The 19,648-nt window shown below is 37.7% G+C and overlaps 1 protein-coding gene and 1 pseudogene across 2 annotated transcripts in view; one reads left to right on the top strand and one right to left on the bottom strand.

The window, feature by feature from the left end:
• The first annotated feature begins 2,033 nt into the window (after nucleotides 1-2,033).
• LOC131332030 (serine carboxypeptidase-like 7) lies at nucleotides 2,034-8,485 on the top strand (annotated as a pseudogene).
• The window catches only part of LOC131332026 (calcium-transporting ATPase 3, endoplasmic reticulum-type), a 35,011-nt gene continuing 23,502 nt past the window's right edge, over nucleotides 8,140-19,648 (bottom strand). For both annotated transcript variants that reach the window (XM_058366043.1, XM_058366044.1), the window contains exons 23-34: nucleotides 19,456-19,513; nucleotides 17,336-17,428; nucleotides 16,481-16,531; nucleotides 16,188-16,319; nucleotides 15,581-15,682; nucleotides 13,410-13,464; nucleotides 12,565-12,650; nucleotides 11,379-11,527; nucleotides 10,486-10,591; nucleotides 10,303-10,356; nucleotides 9,567-9,615; nucleotides 8,140-8,799 (exon numbers count right to left, since the gene is read on the bottom strand). In XM_058366043.1, the coding sequence (XP_058222026.1) occupies nucleotides 8,732-8,799; nucleotides 9,567-9,615; nucleotides 10,303-10,356; nucleotides 10,486-10,591; nucleotides 11,379-11,527; nucleotides 12,565-12,650; nucleotides 13,410-13,464; nucleotides 15,581-15,682; nucleotides 16,188-16,319; nucleotides 16,481-16,531; nucleotides 17,336-17,428; nucleotides 19,456-19,513 (1,003 nt within the window). In that variant the 3' untranslated portion in view covers nucleotides 8,140-8,731. The remainder of the gene's footprint in view (nucleotides 8,800-9,566; nucleotides 9,616-10,302; nucleotides 10,357-10,485; nucleotides 10,592-11,378; nucleotides 11,528-12,564; nucleotides 12,651-13,409; nucleotides 13,465-15,580; nucleotides 15,683-16,187; nucleotides 16,320-16,480; nucleotides 16,532-17,335; nucleotides 17,429-19,455; nucleotides 19,514-19,648) is intronic.

Consider the following 19,648-nt stretch of genomic DNA (forward strand, 5'->3'; position numbering starts at 1 on the left):
TTCAAGTTTTATACATGTTGCTGATGATTTTTAAAAATTCACGACCGCGACACCCGATTCCCGCGACGTATCACCGATACGTCCCGATACCGATATACCGCGACCGATACCGCGACAGTAACCGATACCGCGATTTAAAACAATGCCTCTAAAGCAAGTAAAGCTCATACGATGGATGAGAGATAGATGGATCCAGTGGACCTCAGCCCCCCGTTTCATGAAATAGGCCATTTTACCCTTTAATTTATTCAGTTTGTAACACATCAATGGATGATTTTGTAAATTCACATTAACAAAAACAAAGAGGAGTGTGGATGGTTTAAAACAGAGTGTGAAATCAATTTCCTTTTTGTTGTCCTATGAAAAATTGACCAATAAATGATTAAATGTACATTAAGAACCTTGTTGACATTCCGCATCTGACGTGTCAACCATTGATTGGTCCGTGTCCCATGAGGTACGATGCTTAGGAAGGAGAATTTGAGTCATCACAGCTCAACAGGCAACAATATTAGACAGCATTTACAAAGGCAAAGTTTAAGATTGTCTCATCCTTCGTCTCCCTCAGTGTGGTCAGCACTGGGTGTTTCCGAGCTGCGAGGCTTACACCCATTCACATTAATTAGTTCTTCCAACGTTTCAACAGAAGAATGGTAAACTAGCTCAAGTTGTTGGGTGCTTGTTCCGAATTTGCTTATTTTCGATTTCCGTTCCAACAACGTTCTTTAATAGTGTACTACCGTGATATTCCATTCCAGAGCAGAACAATATCCGGCGTAAAAATCATGTTCAACAGCAGGAAAGCAAATTTTCTGTAGAGCTGAACATAGCAGCAAAAATTCTCTCGACTCCATAGATTCTAATCTCAATTGTAAACAAACGCGGAAACCCAGCCCTCAAATCTTCTGTACCCAATTTTGTATGTAATGTTTCGGTGTGTTTTCGATCGTTGGATGATTCTCATGTGATTTAATGGTCAGAAAGGGCGCCACGTTCCGACGATCTTGCCTAATGGATGAGACATGCCATGGAGTGGAGAATATCCCCGAGTCTCATGTAAGACAACTAAATAGACCTCGAAGTTGTGCAGAGGAGCAGAAAATTTTCTTAGTTTATTGTTGTTCGTATTCGGAAGCCACAGAGTCAAGATTAAATTTTTTTTTTTAGAAGGACCCGTGATGTGAACTCTTGGGTCGTGGAAAAAATGTACTCCACAGAGGATTTGAGCTTGAAAAACGTGGGGCTGGATTCCGTCCATTTGCTTCGAACCAGTTTGGTCCATTTAGTGCATCTAAGCCGTCTAAAAATGTTTTGGACGGCCCAACTTTAAAGGGGTGTTTTAAATATAAAAAAATACAAAAACACTCTCTTTAAATCTAGGTCGTGTCTAGACGATCCGGATGCACCAAATAGACCGAACTGGTCCGAAGCCAAATGGACAGGATCCGATCCTGAAAAACGTGGCGTAATGGTAGTGGCTTAGCACATTCATTTCCCATCACGGCAAGAAATAAAGGAGATGCGTCCAAAAACTAAAATAATATTCCATCACGGCAAGAAATAAAGGAGATGCGTCCAAAAACTAAAATAATATTGTAAAATCCAACTATTACCTACCAGGTTAAATATACTATATATGTAAAAAGGGCGAACCCAGTGCACGAGACTCCCGCCATTGCAAGGTCCGGAGAAAGATTGATGTACACAGCCTGTAACCCTGCAAGCACAGAGGTTGTTTCCGCGACTTGAGCCACTGACCTCCAGGTCACAGTGGAACAACTTTACCGTTGCGTCAAGCCCGCCCTTCATACTATGTCCAAATAATTTTTTTTGTTTTTGATCCCTTCCATACTCCCTCCTTCACTGTATGAATTTACTGTCATCGGTGCATAAATGTATCTAAGATATCTACTCACTGCTTCCATTTTGTAACCCAAACTTGACTAAAGAAATGGAAATTTCCAATCCAAAGGCCAAGCTGTTGTATTTCTACTTCCTAATTAAGTGGTCATAATTTCGTTAGGTGCCATGTTATGATTTTGGTTCTATCTCTTCTGTTGGCTCGTTGTTCACAGCTCGTGGTCTCTCATTCTGCGGTTAAGCATCTCCCTGGATTCCAAGGCCCGCTTCCTTTTGAACTCGAAACCGGGTGTGATGACTCATCTCTTTGTTCGTTTTCGTTAAATGCTCGCATGTATATATGAAATACGTATAGTAATAGCATACATTTGGCATCTTAAACCCAAGGGATTGGCGCGATGGTCAAGGCCTCCTAAGGTCTCAGGTTTGAAACCTCCCGAGTGTTAGTCGAGTTCTCAATTTTTGGATTAGGCCAAAGCAGACAATATATTCACATCCTATGTTTTTTCTGCATCTTTATACAATTGTTTTTGTCTTTCAAGACATATGCCAACGATATATTGGATGCTCGCGTTGTTGAGTGACAATAGCAATCTGAAAATGAAAATCAAGTATCAAGTAACCGTAGTCACATTTTCTCATTTGTCTTTAGAATTCCTGTCACCAAAACTGAGCCTGAATACATATATATGTAGGGAAGTACTACAATACATACACACCCCTTATTTGGGTGTGTATCATATGCACTCTTATTAAAATACACCAAAATGTTACGAATCTATTGCTAAAAAGTTACGAATCATATTGTTGAAAAGTTACGAATTTTTAGTATAAAAGTTACGATACAAAATAAAATGTTATGAATGACCGGTCTTACAAGTAATTTTTTATGAGGTGGCACAATATGAACCACACAATAGGTACATATGATACACACCTTAAAGGGGTGTGTATTGAAGACTTTCCCATATATGTATCATGTATGTCCATGTAATAGGTATCTGGGAGTGGATGAATCAGAGGATGTGCAGCTATTTTACTACTTTGTGAAGTCAGAGTCCAACCCAAAAGTGGACCCACTGGTACTTTGGCTAACGCCCTGGCTGCTCTTCCATCTCTGGCCTAATTTATGAAATAGGTAAAGGGGGCCTAATTTATGAAATAGGTAAAGGGGGTGTTTGGGAACCTGCTTTTTGATTTTTTATTTTCAGTTTTTTGGCTTTTTGGATTATAGCCAGAATGTATTTTGAGTATGGTAGGAGTGTTTGGGAGATTTGTGCATAATGTATTTCGAAATGTAGTAGTGTTTGGTAGATGATTATCGAAAATGAATTATAGGTTGGATTTTTACCATATTGTCCTTTGTCTTTATTACTTTGTCGAAAATGGAGGAAAGTGGGTATTTGGGTAATTGATCACCACAAAATGGAAAAATGCAAAAATGTGAAAAACACCTCTAGACCTGTTTCTGGATTTTTTCCTCTAAACCAAAAAACCAAGAATCCATTCTCATAATGGAGTGCCAAACACCCAAAACAAAAAAATAAAAATGCAAAAATGAGAAAATGGGGTTCCCAAACAAAGTCCCTTTGGTCACCAAGCTCACTTCGGTTACCACCGAATAGAGGAAAAGAGCAATTCTGCAGTTGTGGGATTCGAATTCACAAAATTATTTTTAAAGTGAATTGTGCGGTTCAGATTCCATTCGAAAACTTAATTTTGCAGGTCCACTGAATTTCAAGGCAATGCAGAAAGATGGGAGCTTGCCCGAATTAGTGTTGAATCCGAATTCGTGGTCAAAGGTATACGTAGAATACAATAGTAATTAAGGGCATGCAAGATGTTATAACTATCACAAGAATGGAATGGAATGGAATTGAATCATTCAATTGTAATATATATAAGGATAAAAAGAACGTACAAAACTATCCAAGTTATTCAATATATTGACTCTAGAATGGAAATCTTGTTTCTATGTAGTGAATTTCATAATAGGTCAATCTCAATTATAGATAGATAGATACACAAAAATAATAATACAAATGTGCTCGTGTCGACCCCTTGCAGTGTCTGTGCCGTGCTTGGGCTGCGTGTACTAAAATGACAACCCAACCTGGCCCTACTTAAGTAGCGTTCATGCCGTGTTATGCCGATCCATATATACATTATCATGCCTCTCCTTTTAAATGTGTTGTTCTGGTCCGGCCGAGGTTACACCTCTAACCATAGTGACCAACATGCACATGCAGCAATATATGCATAGATTTACGTACACTGGTATATATCTAGGTTGCAATATTAATGTTACGTTACATGCATGTATTATTATATATATCAGGTGGCAAGCATAATTTTTGTGGATTTGCCAGTGGGGACTGGATTCTCCTACGCAAGAACCTCACTTGCATCTCACTCCACCGATTTACAAGCATGTGATCAAGCCTATCAGTTTCTCAGTAAGGTACATAAAAACTTTACGTACATTGTTAGGAATAAAAGTATAGTTTAAAGTACAACTCCGGACAAATGTCTATCCGTTCAACGATGGATGTGGGTCACAAGCACCGAATGATTACGGATACAGTTGGGTATGAAGTTGCGTTCTTATACTTCTTGGATATAATTGACTGGTTCTTATATCTATATTTTGATGCATTGTACTCGTTTTGTCTCAAATTTTTGGGCCCTTTGAACATCTAATATTTTAAAGGGACATCATCATTACTCTTTAAAGATATGAATTTTCAAAATTACCTTCCTTTTTAAAATGTAATGGTTTACTTTTTCGACTCCACTGTATTTTTCCTCCACTTTTGACCATGCATGGGGAATAAGGGGGAAAAAAAAAGGTTCACTTTTTTTCTTCTTGACTTATCAAAAAAGGTAAGGATTCTAGGACATTGAAATAACGAAAGAAAAATAAATATAGACTAAATTAAATTAAATTTTGGGACGGATTAAGTACTACATATATTTTGGGTACAATCCAGGAGATCTAGTAATTTATATATCCATTTATCCATTAATTTTTTGAGAAGTATATTTGCAGTGGCTGATGGATCATCCAGAATTCCTCTCAAACCAAGTTTACGTGGGTGGAGGTTCATACTCGGGCATTACGGTTCCAGTTATCGTTTAACTAATTTCAAATGGTATGAAAATAAAATCGCGGGGCTGAATTTGATTCCGAGTCCCCATGATCTCAACGTTTATAAAAATGAAAGTGACTTGATTGCTATCAAATTGCTGAGTGATGGCTTCATAGTGATGAAATTCCTATTCCCACTCGAGAATAAAATCATCCAAACTTCACCCAAGTTTTGATTATTCATTATTCTCACTAATTAAAATTACAAATGCGATTACGATATGAGAATTAGAATCCTTTTATACCCCATCTCACAATATAGTGGTTAGAATCGAAATCACACCTGAAAAGGGTGGACAATTAGTTAGACCAACGGGTGTTGTATTAAGTTTATTCACATTTGAAGTGAATGTTTTTCAATGCAGGAAATGAAGCTGCAGGAATATTTAAGCCATTTATCAATCTCATGGTTAATTAGTAGCTCTTGTTAATACAGATAACAGATAAAGGACAGATAAATCACTATAACGCGACCCGATATCACGCGATCATTTCAACTGATTAGAAAGGGTACCTAAACTATTATGTGTATGAATAAAGGCATAGAAATGATAGAAGTAGATTTGAGAGACTTTCTTTTTGAATGCTGTAAATTGAAATGATAATGCCAAAACTGTTTTTGTTGGTGATAAAACTCTAGTGCATAAAAAGCTTGTACCATGTGCAAAGTACAAAACTTCTATGCATCAAATGTAGTGCTGTGGTGATGGAATGATTTCAGGAATATTTCTTTCTTTTTTTTTAATCTGCAGGGATACTTACTTGGCAACCCAGAAACAATTTATCATGCTGAAAGAAATTATGCAATTCCATTCTCTCATGGGAAGGGACTTATTTCAGATGACCTATATGTGGTAAAATTGTGAACAATAATGCTACAATGATCACATTCTGTGTATCTACCTTACTTTATTTATCGCTTGAGTGGCACGCTCATAGCGATCAGTAAAATACTTCGTACATGGAATCCACAAGTACTATCCAATCGATACGAGTGTGCCACATTAATTAAGTAATAAATAATATTATACCGCGTGTATATATGGTCCCCTTGAACATTGTTGAGTTGAAATCAACCTCTCTTTATCTCTCTCTAGTCTTTGCAGAGAAATTGTAAAGGAGAGTACTTCAATGTAGACCCCAACAATACAGAGTGTCTGAAGGATGTCGAGGCTTACAATAAGGTTTAAAATGTTCTGGTTCGCACACCCTACTTCTATTGTCGCAAAAACACTTTTTGACGGTCCGAATGAGGGACAACACACATGTTGACCTTTAAGGGTCGTAGCAAGATCCCCCATTTGCTATCCTAGGTACTTGAGCTCATGAATTAATTTTCATTCTATTGCATTGATTAATTTGCAGTGTACAAATGGAATCAACAATGCTCATATTTTGGAACCATTGTGTCGTTTTGCTTCTCCAGAACCATGGGAGTTGTTTGGTTAAAGAAGATCTCTTGATGAGAGTAACAAAGAGCTTCTTGTTCCTGACTCATCACCCTGTGCATCTTCCAGAGTAAGTCCTAGCTAGCTAGCCAGTCATTTCCCAGAATCTAATTCATAGAAGTCTTAAACTACTACCACAGTAGTAATTATGTATACAAAAATAATGTATGTGTGTATGGGATTTCTGTTTAGCTTATAGAAATGCCCTTGATCGATTGTCGAGCATTTTCTAATCAAGATTTGTCACATCTGTACGTCACTTTCGGGCTGAATTCGCTGCAATATTGATGAGGTTGAGGCAAAAATTCGTTGTAGTGAAAATGTCGATAGAACACAAACACAATCTCCTCAACGAACCATTCTTATGGGGAGCATTTGGGATTAAACCTGTGCAGTAGTTTCAAATGCTACATGACAAGAAGCAAATCCTGTATCATGTTAGGAGTATGTCTTAAGCATCAAAAGGACTTTCTTTTTGCATTACTCTTCAAGAACGAAGTGATGAACAGATCGGGCGGATTGCATACGCACAACTAAATCTTCGTCTCATACGACTCCAAGTTTAGCTATAGATAGATATGTTCAATTGTATTCGGTTAATTGTGCGAGTCAGAAGGAACTTGGCGTCTTCAATGACTGCTCGGTGTTGGCCATTGCCTGGGTTCTCTTCATGGATTAAATCCACCTCTTCTTCTTGTTGGAAAACCGTCTCAATCTCTAACATGGCTCGTATATTTTTCTCTTGATCGTAGATTGATGGATATCGGCTTTCTCATTCTTGGCTCAACGATGATAGTGTTCAAGAAGCACTCCATATCCGAAAGGTAAATCCCAAACTATTTCTTAGTTTGGAAATCTACCGTTACTACCAACAAATAGAAACAGAACTAATAAGAAGGGCCAAATTTTACTTGACACAGGGGAGCATGGGGGAATGGACTAGATGCAACGATGGATTGCCTTACACTAAAACGATCGTGGAGAGTTTCCAGTATCATGTGAATCTCAGCACGAAAGGTCTTAAATCGCTGATATACAGGTGTGGTAACATTATATTTCTTTCAAGTTTCAATTAAATTGGGGCGTTGGTTAACTGCAATCACTAAGAACTAAAAATAAAAAGCAAGCGTTAACGTTTGTTGGAACAGCGGTGATCACGACATGTATGTGCCATTTTTGGGAACTCAGGCATGGATAAGATCCCTGAAGTATTCCATCGTCGACGACTGGCGGCCGTGGTTGTCGAGGGCCAAGTTGCCGGGTGGGTTGCCCTAATTTAACCTTTATTTGAATTATTCGCTTTGCCATTAATCCTTATTAGTAGAAAATTACTCTGAATTTTTTTCCCCCTGTATTTCTTGTGCCTGTAGTTATACAAGGACTTACTCGAGTGGGATGACATTTGCGACGGTCAAGGCATGAATTTCCTCCTCTTCACCTTCGTTCCCCCTTTTTTTGTTCCTCGTCTTTAGTTATTCCGTTCAACATTTTGTTGTTTTTTATTTTAATTTTTGGTCATATTGTGTTGCTCATTAGGGAGGAGGGCATACAGCTCCAGAGTACAAGCTTATTGAATGTTTTGCCATGTTCCAAAGATGGATCTCTCATCAACCCATATAACCCGTTTGGTAACCCTTTGCTTATATTTGTGTCAGAGATGTAAAATAAGCTCTAATCAGCAAATTTACAAAACGGCCGTCACCCCTGTTCATATTTCCAATAAAGTTGCAGGATTCTACCATGGTCAATCCAATGTTTCAAATGATGCTAGAAGTTTAACAACATTGTTTTAGTATGGATTGTTTTATTGTTATTCTATGAAAACTAACAATGAATGAGAATATGATCTTTCCATGAGTTCCATCTCCATATACAACAGCAGGGAAGTAAGTTTTCTGTAGAGCGGAGAACAACAGCCAAACCCTTGAATTCTCTCATGTCCAAAAAAAAAAAAACCCTTGAATCCTCCGTAAATTAGTGCCAGACAGCATGTTTGGAAAAGCTATTTGTTGAAACATCCCAAAACAACCGCTGTTGTCCTCATCCTTTTTTGGCGATTCGTTCACACCAAATGCTGGAAGCAATGAGTGTCGACAAAAGTCACGGCTGAATGATATAGTCCGAGTTCTTTTATAAACGGACTTCAATGTAGTCTGAGCTTGTATTGAGGAACGATTAAGGGTAGTTGACACAATGGAGATGAAAACAAGACAGCAGCGTAAGTAATATAACATGAGCCTCCAGCAAAATTGTTGTTGACACGGGTTTCCGATTTTCACTTGTCGCGTACTTCTCTCTTTGGGAGTATATCACCTCTTCTGAGTCTCAACTTGAACCGTATTCCTACAACCACAACCAAAGCAACCATCAACTAGTGCATGAAAACTAGTCCATTGCAAGCACCGAGGGATTTCAGTGTTGGTCAACCATTATGATGGTTTATAAAGGTAGAAGATGTATACCACTATGAGCTTCTACTTCAACCCACAAAGAGCATACGAGATAAAGAAATTTGCTGCAATTCCTGAAATCAAATACTAGTGATTTGCATATTGTGTATGGCTTTGGAAAGTGGGAGGTGTTTTTCTTTCCTTTTGGGGTTTGTGCATAGTATAGGCTTTGGAGGTGCCTATATCCATATTTGTGTACAGAAAATTGCATGCGCGCGCGCGCACACAAACACAGAGAGGGGTGGGTTGAGTTTTGGGCCAGCTGCTTGCAGTGGTGGTTGGGTGAGAAGGCTGCAGTCGCAGCTGGTCATGGTTCATTTAGCAGTGGGTTGAGAGAGAGAAGTTAGTCAGGTTATTGGGGTGGTTTTGGAGATGGCAGTGAAAACTATTACTAGCACACTCGGCAGTTATATATCCAATGAGCTCGGATTGAGTTGCCTCAACGATTCAGTGAGTTAGGATTGGAATCTGAATAAACTATGAAGGATTTAAAGATAGTCATGTTATTGCCCAAACAGGCATCACTAATATGGTAACAGGTGGGTGTCATTTTTGAAAACAGAGGTGTTAGAAACATGTGGGGGTGTAAATGAAATTCTCCCAAAAGAGTACAAGTCGTAACAGATATTTGCAAAGAACAACAATTGTAGAGAACATTACCACTTGAATTTCTTGAGAAGAACTTCAGTATCTCGTCAATTATTATTACCTACACCAGGTAGATGAAATCGTAAGTACTGTCAAATAAGCTAGAGCTCCAAATATGAAACTCTAAGTGAGACTGTCTCAGATTCAAATAAGATCAAACTAAAGCAAATATCACACACAAGATGCTACTTCCTGCTAGAGGTTCTGTTCAAGAAAAAGACAAGTTATTCAAGAACAAGAGTTACTATTACCACTTGAATTATCCTTGAAGTGATCTTTGCCTAATGGTTGAGAAACTACCTTTCAAAGTTGATAACTAGAAAGGAGCTTTTCCCTATTAATTTTCTAGGACAAAGTCTTGATCAAGTTTTCGAAGTGAGGGCATGTCGAGTAAAATATAAATACGCTAATGAGGAAATTGATTCTCCATAGTAACAAAGTACATATGATTTTCTATTATAGCTGGGAAAGCAACATAATATGAGCAAATTGATCTAAAAACATCCCATGACTAACAAACACAAGGGTTGAAAGTGGTAATCAGGCACATACTTGCATGCACACAATGTAAATACGCCTATTAACGTTAGAACAATCATAATACTAACATTATAGACATAAAATGCACCAGCATGACAAGGTAATAAGTTCTCATAATGGTTTTAATCAAGAATAAGTTCTTATATTCAGAGAGAGAGAGAGAGAGAGAGAATATGAACGTCAAACAAAATGTGGCCAAACTACTCACAGGGAATGAAATATATAAAACAACAGTCCACTCAGCCCAAGACAAAGGCGTCACCTGCACGAAATTGACAAACTCCAGTTAGCAACCTCATGGGAAGGAGGGGTGGGGGGGGGGGGGGGGGGGGGGAATTCAGATCACAGGAAAGAATTTGTAGTAAGATCTAAGTAAAAATTAGCCACTTACGGAGAAAAGAGAAGATAGAGGCCCCACGTACAAGACAAGTATGTGAAGGAGCATGGTCAAGACAATTGAACCAACAAGCCACAAATTACTCCAGGGAGGGATAACACTACAAATAAAGCAAGGTCAGCTTTTATAATTCTTTTCTCCTTCTGATTTTTCTCTTTCTTGTCATGTACGGCATAAAACTGAAGTCAGAGCCAAGGGCAAAAATATGACTTCGAGTCCGACTTACTATAGTAATATCTTCAAACAAATAACAGATGGTAAACATAACACAAAAACGATCATTAGTTCAGCCATCATGTTAAAAAAGCCTCTGCACCTTCGATCTGGGAAAAAATGGTACAAGGAGCAATATAATTCCACCAAAACCTCAGCTAGATGGAAATTTTCAACCTGTCAAAGGGTTTCAGCATCTCTAAACGCTTTCAAGTCACCAAGTCAAAAAAGAAAGGTGAAAATGGTCAAGAGATTTGATTTATGTTTTATTTTCTGGTTTAGGAGAAACAAACCAGCACAAAGTTCACAGGCGGTAAAAATTGCAATAAATTACTGTTCTTAATAGTTGTCCAGTCTGGTCCTCATTCATTCCTTTCTTCCTAAGTTAGTTCTACTGAGAAGCTTAAAAGTAGTTTCCCGACAGAGTAGTACTACGGATGCATAATTCCTGTAAGTGTTTCATTGCCAATTGTATCATAAAAAATTTAAAACATAAAGTTCTACACTGGTTTGACTTTACAGGTACCTTATGTGGAAACAAATAGCAATTGCAGAACTTGCTATCAGCCTATATCCATATTCGTAAAAGCCACACATGCATTTAGCAAATAAATTGGATCAAGGAGACAAGGACTGAGACAAAGTATCAATTTGAAGTTCAAGTGAATACTCACAGAAGGGATTGATTTTCACTGAGATTATTCAAGGCATTGAACATCTCAACAACAACCAGCACTGTCATTGCCACAGTTGATGGATGCCGGTCAGTGAATACACTACAGGAGTAATTTGTTTCCCTACTTGAACAAGTGTCGAAATTCATCTGAAAATAATAACGTACAAGATGTAAGTATGCAAAATGTTTTTGTAAGGCATGAAGAACCAATTTTACTACAGAGGGAAAATCAGTCCCACATCAGTAGCATGAATTCGTTGTTGAATCGCTGATAAAACTTTATAGCACGTGTTAGAAGAGTCATCCTTTTAAGAATAAATAGATACATATAAAGAAACAATAAAGTACCAAAAAGAATTCTAATTACCCATTTAAGATAGTCACATCAAAAAGACTGAATTGTAACTTTTTAAATGCAAACTATATTCTCAAAATACTGAAATATGTATTTAGTTGCCGTTCTGGTTTAAAAAATAAGTACTTATTTGCAATTTTCAAGCTTAAAAATAATAGGCTTATTGAAATAAAAAAATATGTAACATAGATCTCAGTGAGATCAATCAAACCCTGCAAAAAAAAATATGAAAAATTATTTTCGTAAATCCATTATTTTTAAGCTTGAAAATAGGTCCTTATTTTTTAAGTACTTATTTTGGAATGTTGAACGGGGCCTTAGTCTATAAGGTTCACTATCTCGGTTCTGATCAGACACGGAAGGACACGAAGCCCAGACTTTCTCCATCTGGATGGAAAGTTATGGCACTATCAAAAAGACCAAAACATTTAGTGAAAGAGAAACTATAAAGAGAAGTCAAAAAGAAGAAAGTGAAGCAATTAATAAAAAATGTGAGGCCACGAAACCAGGTCTAAGTTCTAACATCAATTGTCATTTTGAGATTTTTCAAGAAAATCATTCAGAATTCTTTTGCAACAATTGCATGTTAGAAAATGAAAATCAAGTCTATTAGTTTCTGCATTCAAGTCAAACTCTCCCCAAATGGGCCAAATATTCCACTATTCTGCCAAAATAAAAGAATTTGATCCCGAAACATTTGAATTGGGACATGGTCTCTATTCACATTCTGTCGACTATATAAAGTGTTCATAAAAAAATGGTCTGATGTCAGGAAGGACAACTAACCAACAACTTTCCCGCAACTGTACTTAAATGAGAGATAACTTACCAATTCAACATATGGTAGTTTAGGCCCACTATCAGCATAAACAAACCACCAAACGAAGCCCGCAATGGTGGCAAGTCCAACGTAAGCTGTAACAAACAAACGAAGGCAGTTACACACCTTATCCTTAATTGTCACCGTTCAGAAAATTCGAGTTAAAATCAGCATCAAATGAGGTAGCACTTTGAGCCATTATGTAATACCACTGGCCCAATAAACCGTCACCAATGCATAAAATTTGATTGGAGGATCATTGATATTTGCTTGAATTAACCAAAAATAATTAACCACTTAAGAAAGCTGCTCAAGGGAATAGGAGGGGAAATGTGGCCAAGTAGAGAATATCCTTCCTGGGCCTCTCATGTAAGAAAGAACGGCAGATAAAACAACTACACATTCCATGAATTGGGTATACTGTAAGCAGCATTCTGCAAGTTGGAGTATTCAACAATACCAGTGCTGTCTCGAATTCAACCCAGGATCACGATGGAACCCTTTTAAGAGCTACAAGGCCTGCTTCATGGCAAATAGCGAGGATTCCACCAGATCTGACCCATCTGTCATTACTTGCAATTTTTTACCTCATTTGTTATGCAGGATTTTACTCTCTACATAAGCTATATTTAGGGTCTCCAGGGTTTGTTAGGAGAGATGCAAGAAAGCCAGCATATTGTATTCTCCTATTTCATAATGAGTTTCCCGCACTGACTGTGGATGTAGGCCTTAAGCTGAATCATGTAAAACAATTTTTTTCTTAGTGATCGCTCTGTTTTTTATTTACATTTTTTGCATTCCGTCTACCACCCTAAAAGTTGAAAAACAAACCAGTATTAATAGTCAGACCATACCTCCTATAACAAGATAACGGAAGAACAGCCAACCAGTGACAACTGCTTCATTAACCTGCACAGTAAAACATAAAAAGATCTAAAATCCTACAACTAAGAATTTTTGTTTCTTTTCTAAGTAAAATCATTCACTACTGGACAGTAGAACATACTTCAATTCAACAGGTTTAGCAACCAAAAAAAAACCATCTTAAGTAAGAAAGGGAACCAATACTTGGTCAAAATAACAGGGGACATGTACAGCCAACGAGATGTGATCTAATTATACTTGCTTAATAATGGAAATTGTGAGATATTTCATGATACAAAAGCAACTGGGATATGCTCAGTAAATTGTAATGCCAAAAATAACAGAGATTATGGTCTAAGCCTCAAGTAAGAAACTCTCATATGTTTAAGGAAGGAATTGACAAGTCATCTACATCAGGCAGGATATGACATTTTGAATAGCGCAGTAGAAGAACTAACAGCAACTATGCTGATGCCACCTTCAAGTTCTACCTTCTCTGCTCTTCAATTACAAGCATACAGTTTACATCTCAATCAAGAAACCCTTCATGTTTAGCATTTGTTCAACAAAAACACACAAGGATATGCAGGCCCGACCCTGAGATTTTCGAGGCCCTAGGTGAGGTTAGCAAATGGGGCCTCTCATTTTTCCTATATATATTAGTTGTTTGATATGAGAAGCAAGATTGCCTTGTGGTTTAGTGGCAAGCCGCTTGTATTATCTTTTCGAACCTAAGGTCGTGAGTTCGAATCTTTTCGCCATCAGTTTGAAACGATATTTTGTACAAGTTCAAAACACTTTTTGGGTAAAAATTTAAGGCAGCCGGTTTCGAACCCACAATGTCGTGGTTACAAGACACAAAACTTACCACCGCACTGGACTAGTCTATTCGTGAAATAATTGACATACATAATATTTAATATATTTTGCTATGTGGACTGGAGGCCCTATTATTGGGCCGAAAACTGGAGACCCTAGGCTGTCGCCTGGTGGTATGGCCAGGACCGGGCCTGAGGATGTGAAAACTTGTTTAAAATAAAAGGTTGCAATTTGCAGAATATATGCTTTCATGGACAAGAGTACATGACAAGAAGTTTGCCTATCTTTTGAGATTATGTCTCTTTGTAACAGTTAATTTAGAAATCCCTGTATAAATGGTGGAGATGCCTGTCAGTCGTTGATCATGTCTTTGATAGGCTATATGTTCTACTTCTACATACTTTGTAATTAAATCTTTTCATTAATGGAACTCTTTTTGATAAATAAGCTAGAATATTTATAAAAGAAAACTTCTGCACATGTAGTCTACCATCTTAAGCCTGCAATCACGCTGTATGTGGTTTGAAAATCACAAAAAACTCGAATTAGTTAAACCAACTTCTTGTACTTCGCTCAGTTGGTGCTTGGTGCCCATTTGCATTCATGGATTTCTCTGCCCCATTTTTATTTTTTGTTTCTCTTGCATCAAAGAGCAGAGGCTTTTCCAGGAGATGGAAGAGGTACGAAGAATGGACATCAATACCAGACAACAGGAACATACTCAAAATTATGACCTTTGATAAATCGTAAACCACAACTCATAGTCCTAGAATCTGCACTTTGATGCCTTTACATCCAACCTTTTCTCCAGAGAAGAAAGCCTGAAACTTGAGAAACAATGATAATACTTGTCTTGAAACTTGACAAGAATCCACTTACTCTTAGGCTTATAGCCAAAACAAATAAGATCTATTGATTCACTTCACTTTTTTTGCTTATGTGAGAACAAAGTGTTGGAGTCTGTCCCACATCGGTTAATTATCCCCTCCAAAGCTAGTATATGAGCATGGGCGGCCTTTCCACTCATTGTCAATTGGTAATGAGGTGGATGCTTTAATATGATATAAGAGCAATCAACAGATCCTGTATTCGAACTTCACTGAGGCAACAGATCCTGTGTTCGAACCTCACTGTCTACCTAATTGATTATAAATTTGCACGTGTTTAGTCTGATTATGGAGGAGAACCTACATGTGAGGGGGCATGTAGAGAATATAAATAATAAAGTTACCCTTCTCTCTAACAGAGTAAGCTTTTGTTTGAGTTGGTGCTTGACAATCTAATACAAAGCAATCAAACACCAGAAGAAAAATGAGTTTCGAACACACGGCGAGGGCATTACCTTTCGGGGTTTTGCCTTCATCACATCGCAGTCTTGCTTATTAAAACCAATAGCAGTGGCAGGCAATCCATCAGTAACTAAATTTACCCAGAGCAGCTGGACCTGGAAGAGAAAATTGATCCCTTTACATCACCGAGGCATCAAGGAAACATAAAAGCATCCCACACAATAAAAGTTCCAGAATAAAAGTAAAAAACATTTCTATGAGCTCTTAGTAAATTAAATTGCGGTAGATGTTTTAAACAAGGGACTATGATGTTGTATCAAGTATCCAGACACGATGAACAAAAACACATGATGAAACCTAAATAGGCCAACCCAGTACTGGGCATTCCAGAGGTGGTGGACTGCAGTCTGGACCTCATAAAGTGGCTTCCCTCAAGCTATAAATCACAATCTCATCCTAGACAACCTAGTTTTGCAAGAGGACCAACCAATAGACAGAAATATGGCCAACACTATAACCAATAACATTCAGGTTCTTCACAGAAACAAATGTGCATGCTGCCTACTTTTACACAGACTAATCAGATGAGGCATTTTCATGTACAATTCATATTTGAAAGAGAGGGGTCCAATAAAAGATATCTAAGCTACTTTTACTCACAGGTACAAGAGTATCAGGTATTCCCAGTACAGCTGCCACAAAAATACAAACAACTTCGCCAATGTTCGAAGATATCATGTAGCGGATAAACTGTTTTGTGTTGTTGTATATAGCTCTTCCCTCTGCAACAGCCTGTTTGACGTAGAACTCAATATTGAGTTGATTGAAACAATGAGATTTTCAAGCGGAAATCTTCTTTATCACCAAATGGACTTTGAGGGCAAACATGCAAAAGAAATAAAAAAAAAATAGAAGGAAGGCCTACTCAGAATGATGAAATTAGGAAAGCTTACCGCAACAATTGTAGCAAAATTGTCATCTGCCAAAACCATATCGGAAGCACTCTGAAAGTCCAAACATTAGAACACGTAATGTGTAACAGATATTGTACCAAACTTAAAGGGAAGGAACTGCTAAATGCCACACATACAACCCCATCATCTTACATGTAAACACTTCTATGCTACAAAAATGTCGTGATACAAGAAAAACCATAAACCAGAGTACAAACTGGACACAATAATAAAATAGTAATGAAGGACAAAGACAAAGAGCATGCGGATAGAAATTAGACTCCAGTTCCTCTATATATTTTAAATCTTAAAAAAGGACATTTTTTGTGGGAAATGTGAAGACAAAATGTGGATTTGTTTTGTATTTGGTCAACGAAAATGAAAAGGGGTTCAAATGAAATGTCACAACATAGAGATTATATAAATTTAAAATAGGTTGCGAAAACATAAAAACTGTGTACGTAAACAGCAAAGTATAAAACGGTAAAATATAAAACACAAGTCAAAAAGCATAAAATGCCTGAAACATTAACCTACAACAACCTTATAAGAAAGACACAACCACTAGGTCCACCTAAGTGGGTGAGTAAATTAACCAGGGTCAAAATCATCATATTCCCAAAAATCAAATCTAATTCAGACCACCAAATTCCATCCGAAAAAAAAAGACGAGGAAAAAGAAAAAGAATATGCAATTGCAGAAACTAGGCTTGGTCCTCCAACAATTGCAGCCCGATGCCAAGGAAGAAACCGGGTATGCCCCACATATTCTCCCACACTCCACAGAAACAGTACAACAATAAGTAAAAAGATGGTGAAATGAAATTTCTGAAAGGGAAAGCCACCCGGCAATACCTTAGCAACTGCTGTCCCTGATCCCATGGCAATTCCTATGTCGGCTTTCCTTAGTGCAGGTGCATCATTTACTCCGTCACCCGTCATTGCCACCTTACAATCACATAGTAAAATATTAATAGCTTGAGCCCAAACTTTCATATTTCAAATATAAACTGGAAATCTAAAAGCTTTATTGAAAGCCTCAAACAGACGAGAAGATCTAAATAGTGCGTAAGAGAGTTGCGTGAGACCAGTAAGGCCTTGCTCTCCTTGGCTTTTTGGGGCTTTTTCTTGTTTTGTCCTAATTCGAGTTTTTCGCATTTGTTAATTTTGCACCTAACTTTTGTGGATTATTAATTTGTCTCAACGAGAGGAATCGGAAAATCCACAAAATTTTACTTTTACCCAAATATTTTTAGAAGGCTTTTGGGGCATTATCTTGGATATTTCCAAAACTACTTGGGTAAAAATAAATTTTCTTTTACTTTTCCGATTCCTCTCGTCGAGACAAATCAATAATCCACAAAAATTTAGCGCAAAACTAACATACAAAAAATTCAAATAAGGAAAACAAGAAAAGGCCCCAAAAAGCTTAGGAGAACAAGGCATAAATATTTCTGTGATAATGGGAAATCGAGAAGCAAAATGGAAAATTGGAGTACAGATCTCAGTCATTTGAAGGCAGATAGGCAAACGCCGCAAACCATAAGCGTTAGATGGAGGAAATTATATTGAAGGCTTAACTGTCAAGGTTAACTTAAGAGAGCCAATTCATCAAACAAAAACTGACCTTAGCCAAAAGCAATGCATGCTGTTGAAAAGATTACAACTAAAGAAATCCAAACACAGTGGAAACGGGGAAATTTTGGCAGTGTTTCACAAAATCAAGTGAAACATAAATGAAACAAACATAATTTAGATTACATAGCCCCCTATTAGATTGTTAACCACCAACTCATCTAAAAACTTAAGCTGTCATAGAGAGGGGAAACTTTATTACTTATACCTTCAACATGCCCCCTCGCGTGTAGCAAGGCTCTCCTCCATAAGCGGGCTAAACATGTGTAAATATTTTAACATTAGGTCAGCGGTGAGGTTCAAACACAGGATCTATTGCCTGCTCTGATACCATATCAGATTGTTAACCACCAACTCATCTAAAAGCTTAAACTGTTAGAGAGAGGGACAACTTCATTACTTATACCTTCAAACCAACCCCCCCGAGCAAAGCTAGAGCTAAGATTGAGATAGTAGGACTAACCCAGGCTTATGGTCAATTAGGTAGCAGAGGGAGAAAGGCAGACTTATTATCACTGAGATATCAGAGCGAGAAAGGCCTTACCAAGCAGACTTAGCCCTAGAGTTTGATTAACAAGACAAGCCATAACACTTCTCACTCACAAAAGCTAAGTCAATAATGGCATATAACATGTCCTTTATTGTGTCCCCGTCCATCATTTGAGATGCACTAAGCCGAGCAGACACATAGAATCAACACCACAGCTGTCCTTGGATAGATTTTAATTGTTTCGTGAATAGCTCCATTGCTGGTTCTTTGAAAGGGTTACAATCCACACTTAGTTTGGGGGCTTTCGCCTTTCAATGATACAAAATGGTAATTATGGTACAGAAAACAAATCCATTATGTTAGGAGTGTAGTCATACAAGGATCCCAATAAAGTAAATCCCTTCCACAAACTCCACCTATCATATTACTGGTGAAACTCAAAGCTGATTCCTTCATTTGAAATACACATGTATCAAACACTGCCTAAAAGACTGCATCAACCAAACTATGAGAAAGTCAAACTTTAGATTTCTGGTTCCCAGGCCCAGTGTTTGTCAACTGCACAAGATCGGTTACTTTAGATCGGCAAACTAGTATCAGATATACCACAATCTAATCATCATCAGATCCTAAAGCCTAATACTGTATAGAAGCTCCAATGATCAGATGGAGGCTTAACTTACTGGCCGGATAACAAAAGTTGGTTGATACAACAGTTCCCGAAAATATAGCCACTCATAAGAGCAGAAAAATCAAGTTGCCTTAGCAGCACGGAAGTTTGTCTCCACTCACACGTACCAGCAATGAGAATCATGTAATCATTCGCTCAATTGAGACAAAGGAGACTTACCACTTCATTTTGGTGCTGTAATGCTTCAACTAGCATCCTTTTATGAGATGGCTCAACCCTGGGAAGGAGGAATATTATGCCAGTAGTAAAATAAGTCCTAGTGCTCTAAAAACTGAAAGTTTCATGGAAAAAATACAAACCACCATCGAATAATCAAATACCTGAATGACCAAAACTAAAGGCATTAGGTGTA

The sequence above is a fragment of the Rhododendron vialii genome, chromosome 7a (assembly GCF_030253575.1).
Source record: "Rhododendron vialii isolate Sample 1 chromosome 7a, ASM3025357v1".
Lineage (NCBI taxonomy): Eukaryota > Viridiplantae > Streptophyta > Magnoliopsida > Ericales > Ericaceae > Rhododendron > Rhododendron vialii.